Raw genomic sequence first — 17,065 nt, forward strand, 5'->3', positions numbered from 1 at the left:
GTTTGGGGTGGGATGGGCATATATAGATGTGGGAAACTCTCTTCTCTACGGCCGAACTGGGGGGGGCTTGGATTTTCGTATCGCATTGCGTGGTGTTTTTTGGGACGTTTTTTTTTCAGTTGTTGTCTTGGATCTAGACTTAAGCACGTTTGTAGCAACCAATGTAGTCGCTATACGATTATAGTCTCTACTCGTCCCAGTCTTTTATCAAATCCTTCGAGATGGAAATTGTAATTGGTGAATTTGGGGGGGGGGGGGGTGCCAAGGTACAATATTTTACTTGATCGCTTCGCAGATACTTACCACACCATTACCTTACCTTAGTCTCCAAAGATCCCCCGCAATAGCCTCAGAAATTGACAATATACCAATGTTGCCACAAATCATCCGCACCTGAGTCACTATACTCCTCGCCGTGTCGATGTGTGAGTACACAGTAAATTCCCTTTACTCTTACAAACAATGGCGAGGCGAGCGAGTGACTGTGTAATTGTGGACCGATGATGAGTTGTTGAGTTGAGAAAAAGCCAATCAAAGTTTGCTGGGTTGGATCTGCTTGTGATATCAAGGATAGTTGGTATAAGTGTGGTAAGTGCGTACGGAGTGAGAGGTTCAAGGAATGTGGTTTAGATACTATAGAGTGATGTTGAAGTAGAAGGGGGTGTGGGCGTGGTACATCGTAGAGCGGGTAGTTTGTTTTGGTAGGAGGAAAGAGTAGGAAAGGGGGGTGGGTATGCGGATAAACTGGTATAATCGTATGATAATATCAGTAGATATTCAACCCACCTTTACCTTTTCTTTGGCGGCGCATCTACTTGGAATTTATAAAAGTGATACTTGCCGAATGAATAGAAATTGGTGTCTTAAGTGAGTTGAACTTGGTACTGCATTACGTATTCTCATACCATTACATCCTCATTTGAGGCTTGATGTCTCGATTCCGAACTCTATCTAACATATTGCACCAAAAGCAGTAACCAAGCACATGCAAGTTCCCCCTTGCATATACATATGTAGTACATCTTCCACAACCCATGTGACCATCCTCCAGCACACACACATAGCCGCAATCCTCCAATACCAACGCCACTTAATCCAAGGATACCCACATCCACACCCACACCCACCCACATGCATGCATGCACGCTCCCTCAAAAACAAGCATTAAAAAAACGGACACAACAACCACTCCATACCCACCGATCCGGCGGGTAGAAAAAGGAACAAAAGGATAATTAAAAAAACGGGTATTGACATCATCGTCGATCTGCCGTGGGCTGCCTTGTGGCTGTTTCCAGACCGTGGGCGGGGGGAGGAGGACCTGCATTTGGGTCGTCATGCCGGGGGCATATGCTTTTTTAATCTCGCTTACGCCGCAACTTCGTTGATGCAACGCCTTCGGGCGGGGGGCGCACGGTGGTGGTGGTGTGTGTATGTGGGAACTTCTCGCGTGGCTTTATTTTACTTGACGAGGTGGAGTTAGGGAGGAGTGGAGAAGGTTGGATTTAGTTTGTTTTTTTGGTTGCCTTATTATCCGGTGTTTGTGGGTTGCATTGGGCGGATGGAATTGAGGAAATGCGAATGGATAGAGAGGGAGGGAGGGAGCGGTGAAGTGTGTAGGAAGATGGAAAGGGCAACAGCGAGTAGAGACATTAGTGACGTTGGTTCTTTCCGTTTACGGATTGATCATCAAAAAGGGCAAGACATTACATTAGCTTAGCGTAGCAGTTTACATTAACGATGAACTACGCCTTCTCATTCCCGATAATTGCGCTGCCGCCTCCTCTCGCCTCGGCCAGCAATTGCGTGCCGACGACCTCACCTGTAGTCTTGCTCTTGAACACACCGGATACAGAGAACAAGCCCATGAACGGCTCGTAGACGTATTCCTCCTCCCACACCTCCTGGCCCTTGTAAGTAACGGATTCGTTGAAGCCGTTGAACTTCATGCTGGTCAGGTAGTTGCCGACGACGGTGCTACCAGAGATAGCACCAGAGTTATCCATGGTCTGCTCGACGATGTCGCCATTTTGAGCGAGAACACGGCGCTTGTGCGTGTTTCCCTCAAAGTTGTTGACAGAGTAGAGGATATTGTTGCGGAGATCCCACTGGTGAAAGTCGAGGTCGCGCTTGGCTTTTGCTTGGGCAGTCGTCTGGTTGGTGCCGCTGTTTCCACCGCCGATGATGCCGTCGGCGATTCCGCCTACGGCATCGCCTACGTCGCCGACGATTTCACCAAGACCGTTGCCGAGCTCCGCGATGACGGGGTTGAGATCGATGCTGTCGAGGACGTCGCTGACCATTGATACGAGGTTGCCGAGACGGGCTTCAAGATAGACCTTTGCAGTCACGTTTTGGATGAGGAGCGAGACCTTGTCGATGGAGAGGTCGACGCCTGCGTTGAATTGAAGCAGCTGCAGTACTTGGGCGTCGAGATTGATCTTCGCGGTGAGGTTGTCGACGCCGACGAAGATCTCGCCTACATGCACGGAGGCATTGAGAAGAACATCCGGAATGGGGTTCAGAGCGGAGATGTTGGACGAAGATGTGTTTTCCGTCTCGTACAGCACGGCAGTTGGGTCGCCGTCATCTCGCACGTCGAGCTTGTATCCCGTGTAGCCGTCCGCGGCGGATTGAGCGACTGCAAGCCATGGCAGAGAAAGAAGCGTTAAGGAAGGAATAAGAGACAACCTCATCTTGACTTTGGTGTGGGTATAAAAGAGAGACTTGAACTGGCCGCAAAGTCGAACGTCTACTACCCAAGTAAGAGAGCGTGGGAGAGATGGAAAGAAAAAGCGAACGACTTTTTGTTCAGATTCAACAAGAGAGAAACGGGGGGCGAGACCAATGGGTTAACAACATCCCTTCCACAGAATACTCGTGATGAGTTACATGCAGTTAATCCATCCCGGGACCCAGCATCCATAGCATGATCGCATTACCTGCTCCACACCGTTTTCCCCACCCGCTTTACCTAGCCCAGTCTACTCCTAGTTCCAAGGCAGGTGCAGAAGCAAAAAAAAATAAGATTAAGGAGAATCCCAGCCAGACCGCCTCCAATTCGACACTCAAAAAATCAGGATTTTGAGCGCACATGAGAATCCAAGACCTTCTGGCATGCATGCATGCCTTGTTGCTAGTAACTGCGGGGTGCACGCGCGTTCCAGATGGTGCACACGGTTGTTAGTTGGTTGCGTCCTTGATCGTAAACCCTGCACATCGGCTGCATAGGGGGTTTTATCCGAGATTACTATAACGGGAAACCCTGGTCGTTACAACAACTGCCAACCCATGCATGAGCGGTAACCGCCTTTTTTTCTTGATTTTCCTCGACTAAACTGGGAAGGGAGGGGCGTAGGCGAAGGGAAAGGGAAGCGGGGGGCATTAACCTTCACAAGCGGCTTTGTGCTAGGGTGGTTGCATGAGACCAAAAAAAGAAGAAGAAAACGGTTACTTGTATAGGACGCTATTTCTCTCTTTTTCCGCCTTCTTCGTGGCTCTGCTTGTTCGCTTGCTTGCTTCACCTTTCTTCCTCAAGATGTCGTCGTCGTCATTCTCTTTCCGTCTACTGCTCATCAGCATTCTTCTTACTTTTGCTACGTTCGTTACCGCGCAGACGTCGTCGGGGGTGCCTTCGACTCCTCCGCCTACAAGCAGTAATCGTCCCTCTGTCAATGGCACCACGACTAGACCCCCCGAGGTTGCGCCTACGGGATCTGACCCCCCAGATGTGCTGCTCCGCGTTCCAGAGCTGCATGTAGGCCGCATTGAATTGACTGTCGAGAAACTGCAAGCCGATCTTAACCTCAATGCCAAAGTTGCGGGGCTCGTTCAGATCAACGCTGGTGTGCAAGTCGGTATTGAAAAGGTCAACATTACCATTGCCGATGTCGATGTTAATCTCGAGCTCGTCGTGCGTCTGGGCAATCTAGTCCAGATTGTCGAGCGTGTGTTTGACTCTTTGGACCTAAACCCTCTCTTGATCGGCTTGATTGGAAACGTTACGGATCTTGTTGGCGAAGTCATTGGAGCCGTTGATGGTTTGGTAAGTTTTGATTGAATATTCACCTTTTTTTATATAAAAAGAAGCATTCAAACAAGATGGAAAATTAACGGAGATTCTAGCTCGGATCCATTACACAAAACGGAAAAACCCTCAGCTTCCTCGTCGATAATCTGGGTAACATTGTCCAAGATGTCGTCGGAGCAGGTACAGATGCTATTTCCCAAATTGTCGGAAACTACAAGGTACAATCTTCCTTCTTTCCCCCCTTTCATTTCTATCAAATAACTCACATAAAAAAAACACAGCTCAACATGACCGAAGTCGAAGGCAGCATCAAGCAAGTAGGCAAAGGTCTCACCCAAAAAACCTACTCCTACGAGCCCCTTGGTGCCCTCGTCGACATCATTACCAACACTGCCGGTCAAGTCGTGCAAGCGGTAGTTCAAAAGAAGAATGGTGGCGGCGGTGGAGGCGGTAGCAGTTCGTCCACCACTGCTTCCGCCACCGGAACCCCAATGCCTGTTACGCTGCCGATTAGCTCGGCGACGGGTACTGCGTAAAAGAAGAAAAACAAAAAGAAAACGAAAATTAGCGTAGTAGATGAATATTTGTGAATAATGTAATACGCTGCTTTTTCTTCTTCTTCTTGAAACTGGGATTTTCAAGTGTGAATGTGATTGGGACTAAGATTTCCTTCTTGGCGTAGATGTAGTATGCCACCAAGATACCTTTTTGTCATATTATATCGAAAAACGGCTAGTAAGTTTGTGAAAAAGCAGTTTTTTTTCTTTCAAAAAGAAAAGAATAGAGAAGAAAGAGAATCTCCACTTAGGTCGAGAGAACCCTTGCTTCACGGAATGTAAAGACCATAAAGGCTTTAATTAACCTTCATATCTCTCCTACCTCACCTCTCACACTTAGGAATAAACTATCCCGGCAATGAGTTGGTGAAATATAAACAAGACATTATACAAGTATCCAAAAAAAAGCTTTTTACCAGAACCCTTCCGGCCATGCTGTACTTCTAAAATACCCACCATTGCGCCATGAAATCAAACCCCCCCACACCAACCGTTAAACTCCGAAAAAAAAAGTCAGACCACCAGCATTTAAACCTTGCTTGATTACGCTGGTTTCCGCCATCTGACAACCCTCTCAATCACCGTGTCGATGCACTATCCTTCCTCTTCATTCCCTTGCCCTTCCTCTTAAATCTCACCTTCTTCCCAATCTTCCCCCAAGTCAAGCCCTGCCCAAGCTTCTCCATTTTACTCACCAATTCGGAGATGTTGTTTTTCCCTTCTACAATAACAGGGACGACGGTCGTACAAAAGCTTTTCTTCACGTCTGCGCCAATCATAGTTACGGATCTGAATTTCAACCTAGGAAGACCGCTGTTTTTCGATGATGAGCGATCGTGACACGCGTATTTTGGCGTGTGCAAAGAGAGCTGTGACATGTTTTCTTTAAGTGGGTCTTTTATGGTCGGAATTGAATCGTGGGAGACCGGGGGTTGCTGTGGCGCTGGCGCTGGTGCTGGCTGGGTTGGTGGCTTTTCCACGCTGTTGAGGGGTGGTGGCGATGGAGAGTGTTCGGGGGAAAGTCCGCTGGGAAAATCGTATCGTCCAAGAATATTCTCGTGCGTACGTATGTCCCACGAAACAGCTCTTGTCCGATCACGCGTGCTAACCATGTCTGACTTTCTCCGTCGCGGTACAGTGTTTCTTCTCTCCTCCGGAACTCTTCTTATGCTGAGCCTTCTCCTGAATTTGTCAAGGCTGTTCCCACGCATAACAGTGACTTTTTCTTTTTTCTCATTGCGTGTCTGCTCCTCTTCGGCACGATCTGCTTGCTCCTTGCGGGTGAGAAAGTCTTCGATCCATTCAGTCGGTCCTTCGGCCGTTTGACAAGGCTCTACCCATTCGCTTGATCTGGCCCAGTTTTGTATGCTCTTACAACTTCCTAGGGTCGGAATAGATTGGAGAGAGCGGTTGAGTTTGGCGTGCGCTTGGTACACACTGGTCCTGAAAGGAATGTTGGAAATTGATTCTGGGGTTCCAGTGGGCGTATGGATCCCCAGATTGTTCGGTTTGCATATGGCCGAACTGTAGAATCGTGCAGCCTCTTGCAGTTTCCTGTCACAATCACTGACAGATTGCATGTTCTGAAGCTGTGCTGATGGCCGTATGTAGATGGCTCCAGGCTCTTGGTGTGATATTTCCGACACGACTGAGGACATGGAGGACGCTCGTGAGCGTCTTCCTTGTGTTGGGACACTCAGGAAGCCGGCAATCGCTACCTTTTCTTCGGCGATGTCGTCAATCTCAAAGACACTGAATGTCTCAACGCTACATTTTTTTGCTATCTGCGCAGGCGCATAGGCCGGGTGTTTGTGCTCAACGACAGTCGTGAAGTGCATGGATGGTGGTCGTGGTAAACGCTTGCTTCGAGACATGCCGAGACCACAGGTTCGATGAGTACCATTTCTCGTGTTGAGAGGCTGAAGTGGCGGTATTGTTGGGTATGTCGGGACCTGATACCTTAGCGCGTGATCGAACGACTCATGAGATGCATTGGCTCCCGACGTGTAATTGTCGGTAAAGAGATCCGCTGTACTTTGTGGCTTTCCTGGACACCTCAGCGCTTTCTCCATCGTTGTTGGAGCAAGTATGGCGCGTCGTGTTGTCGCCTCCACGTCGCCAATCCTGTGTCGCAAAACGCGTCAGCTCGGCCCAACCATGCGTTTTCCTGACATACTCTGCTTCTTGGCATCTCGACGTCTTGAAAGTGTATGGATAAACATCCTTGCTCATGCCATGCACAAGGGCGACGTATGGGCCAGTTCCAGGCCTTTCGGTCTCCATCTTAACAATTCCCTGCTAAACGACCGTTGGAAGCTCATTCTTGACGATCATGGTCCTTGTTGAAAAGTCGGGGAAGGGGGACTGTGTGCCGTTCCCAGGGTGGGAGAAGGCGATGCAAACGATGTGTGGGTGCCTGTGGTGACGAGAAACCCTTGCTTGCAGGCGCAAGGTCAACTTGCTTCGGTTTATAGGGGACAACAGAGCAGATCAAAGTCTAAAGTAGCATGCCGGCGCGTCGGGAGCTTGACTTGGTCCGTGATGACCGAGAAGCGGGGTTCGAGTTAGCTGTGGATGCAGTCCATGCGTTGTATTGCTTCTTCGCTCATCATCTAGACTTTTGCGCTCGCGACAAAAACCTGTTACCCTTTCTTCGCATCGCGTTCGTCTCACATTCCTAGAATCCCATAGGTCAGTTGTACAACAACGAACCTTGCCATCGGCTGCCCTGCGAGGAAAGCAAAACTCTACAGAGGCAGATCTAACTCGATCGATATACAATATGTGCAGACTAGGCCTGGCCCTAACAGTATCCGCCAGCACAGTCATCCTCTACCGCCTCTGGAAAATGACGTGTTTGCTGATGTGATAGATGACATGCCAATCGACTGATTGCGTTGAGAATAAAGTCTACCATGGTATGTGTGCGGGAGCCGAGTATCAGCACGGTGTGCCGCAATACGTGGGCGATTAGTACGTAGAAGGGTTATCTCGGGGAGGCTGGGAAATACTTGCATGGACGGTGACATGTGGCTAAAAAAACTACGTCATCGAGATGCAAGTGCTAACTGCATGATGGCTGGAGAGGGGTGGCCAAGCCCTCAGCTTTCCNCCCCCCCCCCCTCCTTCTCCCCCTCTCTTTGTCAAACTAGTTTTTTTTCTCAATGCATCATCTCACAAAAACGGTAGCCAAGATTTAAAGCAAACATGTTTTCATTGAGGACTTTTCATGGGACAGGCTACTAGGCGCACTTCCCTTACATCCGGTCTCTAATCTATGTCTCTCCCAAAGAGCAGTAACACCGTGACGATGCAATTAGAGTAGTCTTGCAGCAATGTAGGAAAACAACAAAATGAACATGTACACTGAATTTTCGAGCTAATACGTCCCACACAGCCTAATCTGCACTGCAAATTGTAAGGCAGCCCCATGATCTGACAAAATCCTATTCCGCCTCCAAATTCTTAGGCGTTTTGTTTTTCCGAGAGAGAGAGAGAGAGGTTGGCCGCGTCCAGCAAATGCAGACCATGAGATGTGACTTGTCTAATGCGTTTTGGATGTTGAAAAGTCGATCGTAAAGTTACCGCCGTTGATGATTCGTGAAACCTTGCATGTCAAATGACCGCCGTGCAAAGGTTGACTCCAGGGACTCCTATGTAAATGCGAGACCTAGCAAAAAACTCGATCGTGCTGAGAGAAGAGAAAACTTGTATGCTTGTAATTCTAGTTGTTGTTGTGAGGGTGACAATGATGATAATGACGATGATCTTGAGAGACCGATCTTTTAAACCTGGATGATGTACCGAAGATGGTTTATTTGGAGCTACATATCGCCGCTCGCGGTTTGGTTTCGTATGATGATTGAATGATGCTTGGTAGCTGTATTGGTTGAAAGTTTGAATTGGGGCCTGAATGAGTGCTCATACTTCGTCGAGAGGAGTGAACAGGTTCCTCATGTTGAGGGTGAGATCAGCGATTGCATAATCGTCAGCAATTTCGGTCATGGAACCAATCTCAATGCCCTTTTGCGCAGAATCCGAGGCGACGTACGGCCTGATTTGCTTCAAGAGATGGAAGACGTGTCTGCATCGCACATCTGCAGACGTCGCCCAGTCCTCAGGGCGTGATTGTCGAAGGAATGCCTGTGCCAAAAAGTAAAAGTGAATGCCATCTCGGCAGAATCCACGTCGGCGCTGGCGATGAGTGAATTGGATGGCTAGATCCTTGTCCCAGCACGTTTTCCATAGATTCAGAGCACCAACAGTGGAGCGAAGCTGATTCTGCACTTGCTCATTGACTCCATTGACTGGTGCCGCTGCATTACCGCTTTGAGATTGAGGTGTGCTCGCACCGCTCGAAGACATTCGTTGGATTAGTTGGCGCTGGATGTCGTAGATCTGGGTATGGATAGCATGGATGAGGATGAATTTGCCAAAGACATTGGTAGCCCGCTCAGGAAACTTTCCTGGACAGGTCCCGTTGAGTACGCTCAAAGCCTCGGACAAGGCCAGTTGCTTCGCACGCCTGCTACCGGACTCATTGAATGCCTGTGCCGCCTGTCCTCGTAGACCCAGGGCGCTAGCGCAGTCTTCCGATGTCTTCGCCTCCCAGGCTACATCGTCAGCAGGCAAAGGAACCGTGATACTCTTAGGGTCGAATCTCGGCTGAGAATTGAAGAATATTGTAGCAGAAGCGTCGATCAAGTAGATGTATGCTGTTAATCTAGCCCGCTTCTCATTCTCAATCCAGAGACTCCAACTCCAAGAGTCAACCTCCTCGCCAGTTACCGGTCCTGGTTGATGCAACGCGCTTGCATTCAAGTTGTCAGGCGGAAGCGGTTGGAAGAGTGCAGCACATCGCGTGACGTTAGCCACAGCCCGGACTTCGTCTCGCGCTTGTTGACGTTGCTGCTGCGAACCGTGCCATAGGAACTGAGAGTGGAGTAGGACCAGGGCTTGTATCTCCTCGGTCGTGGACGTCAGCTGGTTATCAAGGTCCGCCATTTGATGTGCTTGCGCCAGCTCGTAAACTTGACTGGATCGCAAGACAATCTCCCGGACGCGCTCCATAAACCAACGGACATCTGACGGACTCATCTTGTCCGAGTACACGGCACCAATACAACACATGGTCAACACTAGCCCAGGCCAGGCAGTGAAGGGATCAAATGTTGGAACGTGTATCAAAGGAAAATGCGCTTGATAGTGCCTGTATTCGTGTAGGAACTCCTTGACGTTGTCTCCAGTCAATATTGTTTGCAGTCTTTCGTGGGTGTACGCCTCGGTTGAGTGTTGATTTGAGAGTAGAGATGCATTCGGGGAGCAAAAATTCACAAGCGAAGTAGCCAGATTGTGCACTGGATCAGACGTGGTATGGCCAATGAACCAACCATCGAGTGTTGGAGAAGAGTCGACCAACCCGGGAACGTGCGAGTAAAATCCAAATAAACTTTCATTCGGTGTATCATCTGAGGTCTAAAAGTTCCGGTCAGAACTGGGCCTGTTTTTGAAAGGTTGGGCCACCTGCCGTACTGGAATTATTCATATCGCCGTTGAACGATCCATTTCGCCATAGCGACCCATCCTGGCCATTGGTGATGCCATCAACGTTTGGCAGGGTAGAGACTCCGTATGACGCTGGGTCGGTGCCCTCGCTTTTGACGGTCATGCCGTTTTGGGCCATTGATCCATTTGTAGAGGCCTGCTCGTAGCTGTAGTGGCCGTTAGGATCGGAACCGTTAGTCGGAGGCTGTTGCTGCTGCTGCTGCTGTTGTTGTGCCTGTTGCTGCTGAGCCTGTTGCTGTTGCTGCTGCTGAGCCTGCTGCTGCTGTTGCTGTGGTGGATAACCGTTGGGGACTCCATCCGGGCGATAATCATTGAAGTTCATCCGGGCATTGGCAAAGTCCATAGCAGACATGCTCCGACGGTGGGCACTGTCCTCAACGCCGCTGCTGGGGCGCATCAAGCTGTTTGAACGCGAAGTACGCGCCGACATGGACTGGTGGTTGGCAAGCGAAGGCAGGTTGTCACCAAAGCCATTACCGGTCATGGCAGGCATCTGCGGCAGACCCATGGAGTAGCCGCCAGCATCGGCGTATGACATGGCATTAGGGCCGATGTGGTTAAGGTAAGAGTTCTGGTCCGCACCAGTGGGCTGTCTGTTCTTCTGCAGGTGTTGCTGCGCGTGCTGCAGATGGTTCGCGCCAGTCGGGTTTCCCCTTCGTATAGAGCATTTCTGGAAGTGACGCTTCAGGATATCGCTTCTGCTAAACGTATCCTTGCACAGATGGCACTGGTAGGGTCGTTCACCCGTGTCTGAGCATGTAACATTAGCACCTGGCTGTGGTTAGATGTTGAGCAAAACTTACGTCGCAGCAAATGGCGCTTGAGATGTTTCAAGTGCAGGTATGTCTTGTTGCAATGCGGGCACTCGTACTTGCCCTCTGCGTTCTTTGTCGCGGTAGTAGGTGTCTTGCCAGCAGCTGGCGCGGGCCGTCCAGGATGGGTCGGCAAAACGCCGCGTCGGCCTTGCTGACCGACGACGTGGACGGGCTCGGGCTCCTGGTTGGGAAGCACAGGTGGATGGGCGTACATGGACGTGTGTCCCAAGCCCATACCGGGCGAGGGGCCCAGCTGGTGGCCGTTGGTGTGTGCGGACGCGGTGGACAACATGGGCGCCTGCGAGTAGGCCGAGCTCATGGGCAGGTACGACGTTGGCGTAGGCTGGAGGGGTCGCAGCGGCGGGTGCTGCAGAGGCGGCATGGTAGATGTGCCATTGGGCGCAGACGTCACAGGCGTATGCGGCGGCTGGGGCGTGTGAGGGTTGCTGTTATGGCCATACATGGGCGGCGCATACTGGCTGCCACCGCTCTGCAGAGGGGGCAGTGTAGGCAGCTGGTTCTGAGAGCCATTAAACTGCTGGCCTATTGACGGGTAGTTGCCTAGGCCAGACTGGCGGAAGCGGTCTGTACTGTCCATAATGTAGTACACAACACAGCTCCTATGGGCGGGTCAAGGTTGGAGAAGGGATGGGGGGAAAAGGCGCAACCAATTGTGGTTCGTTACGGGACCATTCGACGGAGCTCAGAAGCGGAGTAACGTGTGCAACGGCTGGGTATGCACACCAAGGAGGGCCGTTGGGCTAACGTCGCAAGGTAAGGAAGGATGGCCCACGAAGAAGCTTTGTAGGGTGGAGCCTGTGTGGGGGATTGCGATGAACAGTCGATTCGCGTCCGTCGGCGGGTACCTTTTGACGGGAGAAGTGGAATTTGGAGTGGTGTCCACAGTGGGTGAATGGGACAAGAGTTGGGAGTGGAAAGGCGTGGCGACGGCGCAGAATTGAAAAAGGTGATGGGTCGGTGACGATGGACTTTCCTGCGCTGCACTAGTAAAAAGCGCTGCGATGGTTTGGCTGGCTGGCGCGGTAATTGACGCGAAGGGACAAGGAAGCTGTTGCAGATCGGAGGCCCACACACACTTCAGCCTCAGCCGACTGATTGCGGATAGCCCAAGTGGAGAGGGCGAGGCACGAGGCAGGGACGGAAGACCCACGACAGGAATGAAGGCTGTTGGGGGAGGCTTGGGGGTGGGCGAGGGGGGGCGAGGGGGGAAGGTAAAGGGTAGCTCGGGGTACAGGTACCAGTCGGCGAAAAAAATATGCACAGGATGGTGCTATAGTCGAGCGTCGGCTTTCCGCACCAAGCACTTCCTGTTTGCGCACACGCGTGCTGCTGAATGCCGGAGCTTGGCCGACGGCTGGTCGTAGCGGGCGCAAGATTTGCACAGGGCAGCGATGGGGGCGTAGTAGCGAGTAGGAGTAGTGTAGCAGGAGTCGGTCGGGTAGTGGCAGTGGCAGTTTAGTTTGCAGCGGTGGCAGCAGCGGCAGCGTGTAGTCGTGTAATGTGTTGTGGAGGAGCAAAAAAAGATGAATAATGGACGGGGAACAGGCAGAGAGGCCGGGACCCGCAGGAGATGGGAGCAAAAAGTGATAGTATGGATGTGGGAGTGGGTGTGGACGTGGATGCGGACCAGGTGGTGTGGCGGCAAGCGCGTCGGGATGGGATGGCCACGACGTTACAGAAACCAGGGCGTGCTGAGGGTAGTGGGAGGAGGTAGGAGAGAGACAATGCACTCAGGCCCCAAAGAAGCGCCGAAAAGACAGTGGCAGCGGCACACGTGATTGGATTGGGGATGACTATTCATGTACGTTATATTCGCACCGTGTGTCTGCATTTGCATTGGAGCGCGTATGCGTTGCCCGTTGTCCGCTGCAAGAAAGGCCATTACCAATGACGACAGCTGTTCGTGTGCTAACGGAGCAGGCCCCCAATTGCGCTGCCCATGCACGCAGGCCTTTTGCAGCCAGGCCAGCGCGCTGGCGGTGCCCTTGAATCGTGCCCACCGACCACGTCTCCTATCGTCCTCTGCCGCCGTATCAACCCGCCGCCGCCGTGCTGTCCATGTCCATGTCGACGGCCGCGCTGCCTAGGGGTTTCATCCACTCCGCCGCTGCTGCGCTGCAATCGATAAGAACAAGAGCCGCACAAACCTGGCCGTCGACGCACACGGCCCAGCGGCCAGGGCCGAACTGCAACAATTTCCCATGCCTGGCTACATTTTTTTTCTTCTGCCCACGGGACGACGGCCAAGGGGCAGCCACCCATGGAAACGGTCGCGCGCGCGAGCATGCACATTATTACTATTACTGTACTATACCACCAGCTCAGCAACCCGTCGGCGCACGCCTTAGTTGCAGCAACTGGTCAGAGTCAGAGCCATCGGATCGGTACTCTAGAGCAGCGAGGCGCGAGAGCAAGCAACTCATCCGAGCAGCGAGCATCCATCCGACAAAGGCCGAGCTTTGCTGTCGCATTGGCGGCTGTGGCTTTGCTAGGGTCCTTTCCCTTATATCCGACCATGAAACCGACGGCGTCCGGCGAACACAGACAACAGACGCTCGCGGTTCGACTGCACGGGGCGCCCGCGACATAACTCGAGTTGCAGATGCTCAAAGTCCGAAACATGTGCGAATCCTGTGCTATCAGACAGGTCAGATGGATGGGAAGATAGGCAGACGGACAAGATGGCCGACCGGCACCATCTGGCGTGGCAGCCGTGGCTGTTGGTCGCCGCCGAGGCTGGGATGAGGAAAAGTCTGGTGAGGGTGACGTAGGTTTGTCCCAGACGGGACTAGCGCGTAGGCAGGGGAGACCCTTGGCCTGAGATTGCAGCCAGCAACTGCAACGGCGTCCGCTAAATCTTCGGCTCGTCAATCGCTCGGCCTGCGCTCCTGCAATGTACTCGAATGTGCCATGTGCGTACATATCAGGTGTGTGTACGTACACTACGTGCATATGACTAAGTCTGTACATAGATGCTCTCGCTCTCCATGCCTACACTAGGATACGGTCACGCCTTCGGCCTTGAAACACGTCTTCTCGAAGCCTGGGCACCTCGACGCGAGCAGGCCCGCGGCGCACTGTTGTCAAATCGAAACGGCGCATGCGGCACGACGGCGGCGGCCAACAATACAAGGCGCGACGTGGTTGTGCTGGCGGTGCTATACTACGCACAACGATACCATTACACACTCAGATACAGTCATGTCACGCCTGCCATGGCCGCAACGGCGACGATTGCTCAAAAGGTCGGCCACTTAGCGTACAGATGACGGCTAGTGTCGTCTGATCACGATGCCGCGGCTGACTCGAGTTGATACGGTGGCAGGCAGCTATTCTGGTGGTCGGCATGTTCTTACAGCGAGCACTAGGTCGAGGTAGCATCGGGGAAGTGCCGGGATTGCCTCGACGGCTATACTTGCTTGCTTGTCTGCCGCTTTTCTTGTTTCTGCACAGAGCGTACATAACCCTCCATGTTCTGCTGCACATACATACACTACTTGCCCACACGCACACGTGTTTAGTAAGTCGACCTAGCCAGCGCTGCTGTCCCAGTCCCAATCCCAGCCAGCGGCTCGGCCGTGCACAAACAAGGGCCCTGCCGTGGTTCTCGCTTGCGGCCTGCCGATACTTTACGTTACATGCTTGGCAGGATACAAGGCGGCGCGCTTTTTCTGCGGAACAAAACGCCGAGGCGCTCGCTGCAACGCCTCGACAGCATGCTGGCCGTCAAATTTTCTCCGGCTGCACGGCATGCATGCCCTGCTGTCACTGCTAAGAGGGAACCGGAACGAGCAGATGCGACGAGGGTTACTGCTTTGGAGCTGCCACCGTGCATATTTTTTCTAGTCGCTAGCTGCTGGCTGTTGGCTGCAGCGGCGCTCTAGGGAACCCCACGTGTTGTTCCATCATCAAGCCATGCCATGGCAGCGGCACGCCCGACACACACCACCCTCGTTGCGAACCCGACACCGTGCTCGCCGCTGGAAATTGCGCATCGTGCCCAGCCTAATCCCCGAAACCACTAGGCCGTCTCAGGCAGTTTTCTCTCCCAGCAAGAGTACGCGTCGTCGCCTTCAAGGTTCAAGGGGGGGCGCTGTCCACGATGCTGGGACTGCTGGGACTGCTGGGACGTGAGCAGTCAGCGCGCGAAGTTGGAATAAGCTCCAGTCCCACTTGCGGTTACGCTCCCGGATCTGGGAGTGTGGATGATACCCGGAGCTGGGTGGGCGTGGGCGTCAAAGTGGGCTTCTCTGCCCGCCTGTGTCTCCAGCTGCCGTCACCCTGCCAGCCCGCCAAGGCCTACCGGCACACAAGCGCCATGTCGTGCAGCACTGCAGCAGCCTCTGACCCGCTCGCCGTGAGTGCGAGTGTGTCGTGGCGCCTGTCCGCCGCCATCCCATGTCCGCCCCTCTGTCCTCCCCCCCCCATGCCATGCACCTCGTGAGTTTCACTCTCCTCCTCTGGTCTGCCCGCTTTCCCCGAAGAAAAAAAAATAAAAAATAAAAGGACCGGTGAGGGCTGGAACGGGCCCCCTGACGTCCACATTGCGTAGCCGTAGTGCCACAACTATGCCAAAACCATACCACTCGCCGCCCATGCTGTGCCCGGATGGAATCTTCCGCCGTCCTCTGCCCTGCTTTGTTTCAACTCGCCTGCCGCTGTGAAATCGACGCCTCAACGCGGGTGCTTGGGTTGGGGTCCGCCTTGCAGCGGCAGTTGACACGCTTCTGCTGGGACACGGCAACCCGTGTGTCTTCAAGATATGGCGCCTGTCGCTGCCATCCGTTTCCCTGGGTCGCCCCTTGTACACTGTGCCGCATCCTACATACACACACACGCATTTGCAATCCTCATCCATCGTGCTGCCGGCGTGCATGCAGGACATGTCCACCCACAGCCTTCTTTCGCTTCTGTCAAAACCCTTCTTGTTTCAAATGCACCTTGTGTATGTGATTGCGCCATACCAGGGCCTTACCCAGCAACCAAGCGTTTCGAGGCCATCAACATTCTGTACACCTACGTATGTAGAGTGCCATGGTGGCTGCCATCGGCCGAGGTAATTGGTCCATGCTCCTTGTTCGATAACGCTGAGATAACATTGCAAACTCGCCTATGTCAAAGAACAAAGGAAAAAAATAAACGTGATATCGAAGGCGGAAGATGGTTCACACGGGCGGGATTAGTGGGGCGTTGTATACCAGATATCCTGAGGAAAAGAAAAAGTGGACGCCCTGGCTGTGGATTCTTGCCTATTTTGATTGGGACCCCACACACAACATGCATAATTTGCTGATGCTGATTCTGAAGAGAGCACTTTTCAGAGTCTTTTGAGAGTTGATGCAAATACTGGGCTATGGAATCGAGAGACTCCTACTACTTCTTCTCCATTTTCCATGTGTGATGTTCTTGCAAAAAATAAGCACTGGGTACGCGCGTATGATGTAGCTACAGTGCCCGGAGCTTTCTAGAAGCACCACCATAAACAAGAAGCTTCTAACGCTATTTCCACATCTCGCAACCCCAACAGCCATATAATCACTCTGTAACTATTTGATTCTGTACTTCTCAATGCCATTCATGCAACCATCAAAATTTCTAGCTCAAATTCTACGCGTGCAGCGACAACCAATTTTCTATCCATCAAGCGCTCCTCGCATAAACGCAAAAACCTCACTCACAACTCCATTCACCTCTCACCTCCACCTCGAATCCCAGCACCACACCCGCAACATGTCTTCATCCACCCCTCCACCCCCACCACCATCCGAACAAGCAAAACCCACAAGCACCCAAGACATCTCCCCACAAAACCAAGACCAAGCATCCACCTCAGCAGCCCCCCTGCCCCTCCCCTCACCCTCCACAAACGACAACACGACCCAACTCAACGTCGACGGCCAAGCAGTCAAACTCGACCACTTGGGACCGCTCGTGGTGAATAAAGATGGCACTCTATCGCGCATTGCGAATTGGGAGTCCATGGCCGAGATTGAGAGGCAGAACACGCTGAGGATTTTGGTTAAGAGGAATCAGGTTAGGTTAGGGGCGTTGAGGGGGGAGGGGGGTGAGGGGGGTGA

The 17,065-nt window shown here is 52.4% G+C and overlaps 8 protein-coding genes across 8 annotated transcripts; 3 read left to right on the forward strand and 5 right to left on the reverse strand.

Moving 5' to 3' along the window:
* Positions 1-1,745: 1,745 nt before the first annotated feature.
* COCCADRAFT_9840 (uncharacterized protein) lies at positions 1,746-3,119 on the reverse strand (the record flags this gene model as incomplete). The annotated part of the gene is made up of 2 exons (XM_007719892.1): positions 1,746-2,641; positions 3,095-3,119. The coding sequence occupies 2 exons, from the start codon at positions 3,117-3,119 to the stop codon at positions 1,746-1,748; spliced, it is 921 nt and encodes a 306-aa protein (XP_007718082.1).
* Positions 3,120-3,538: 419 nt separating this feature from the next.
* Positions 3,539-4,566, forward strand: COCCADRAFT_30944 (uncharacterized protein; the record flags this gene model as incomplete). The annotated part of the gene is made up of 3 exons (XM_007719893.1): positions 3,539-4,045; positions 4,126-4,248; positions 4,312-4,566. 3 exons carry the CDS (start codon positions 3,539-3,541, stop codon positions 4,564-4,566), a joined length of 885 nt encoding a protein of 294 aa, XP_007718083.1.
* Positions 4,567-5,165: 599 nt separating this feature from the next.
* On the reverse strand, positions 5,166-6,870 carry COCCADRAFT_111264 (uncharacterized protein; the record flags this gene model as incomplete). Its single annotated transcript, XM_007719894.1, has 2 exons — positions 5,166-6,711; positions 6,764-6,870. The coding sequence occupies 2 exons, from the start codon at positions 6,868-6,870 to the stop codon at positions 5,166-5,168; spliced, it is 1,653 nt and encodes a 550-aa protein (XP_007718084.1).
* A 1,638-nt stretch (positions 6,871-8,508) lies between these two features.
* COCCADRAFT_111253 (uncharacterized protein) lies at positions 8,509-11,565 on the reverse strand (the record flags this gene model as incomplete). The annotated part of the gene is made up of 3 exons (XM_007719895.1): positions 8,509-10,055; positions 10,111-10,902; positions 10,956-11,565. The coding sequence occupies 3 exons, from the start codon at positions 11,563-11,565 to the stop codon at positions 8,509-8,511; spliced, it is 2,949 nt and encodes a 982-aa protein (XP_007718085.1).
* Positions 11,566-11,670: 105 nt separating this feature from the next.
* On the reverse strand, positions 11,671-12,195 carry COCCADRAFT_111258 (uncharacterized protein; the record flags this gene model as incomplete). Its single annotated transcript, XM_007719896.1, has 1 exon — positions 11,671-12,195. A coding segment is annotated over one exon (525 nt), but the record flags the coding sequence as incomplete, so codon positions are not given.
* Positions 12,196-13,046: 851 nt separating this feature from the next.
* COCCADRAFT_30947 (uncharacterized protein) lies at positions 13,047-15,122 on the forward strand (the record flags this gene model as incomplete). Its single annotated transcript, XM_007719897.1, has 4 exons — positions 13,047-13,610; positions 13,657-13,755; positions 13,961-14,233; positions 14,862-15,122. The coding sequence occupies 4 exons, from the start codon at positions 13,047-13,049 to the stop codon at positions 15,120-15,122; spliced, it is 1,197 nt and encodes a 398-aa protein (XP_007718087.1).
* A 1,217-nt stretch (positions 15,123-16,339) lies between these two features.
* On the reverse strand, positions 16,340-16,519 carry COCCADRAFT_111257 (uncharacterized protein; the record flags this gene model as incomplete). Its single annotated transcript, XM_007719898.1, has 1 exon — positions 16,340-16,519. The coding sequence occupies one exon, from the start codon at positions 16,517-16,519 to the stop codon at positions 16,340-16,342; it is 180 nt and encodes a 59-aa protein (XP_007718088.1).
* Positions 16,520-16,718: 199 nt separating this feature from the next.
* Positions 16,719-17,057, forward strand: COCCADRAFT_111261 (uncharacterized protein; the record flags this gene model as incomplete). Its single annotated transcript, XM_007719899.1, has 1 exon — positions 16,719-17,057. A coding segment is annotated over one exon (339 nt), but the record flags the coding sequence as incomplete, so codon positions are not given.
* Between the last annotated feature and the right edge of the window lie 8 nt (positions 17,058-17,065).

This window comes from Bipolaris zeicola, assembly GCF_000523435.1.
Source record: "Bipolaris zeicola 26-R-13 unplaced genomic scaffold scaffold_364, whole genome shotgun sequence".
NCBI lineage: Eukaryota > Fungi > Ascomycota > Dothideomycetes > Pleosporales > Pleosporaceae > Bipolaris > Bipolaris zeicola.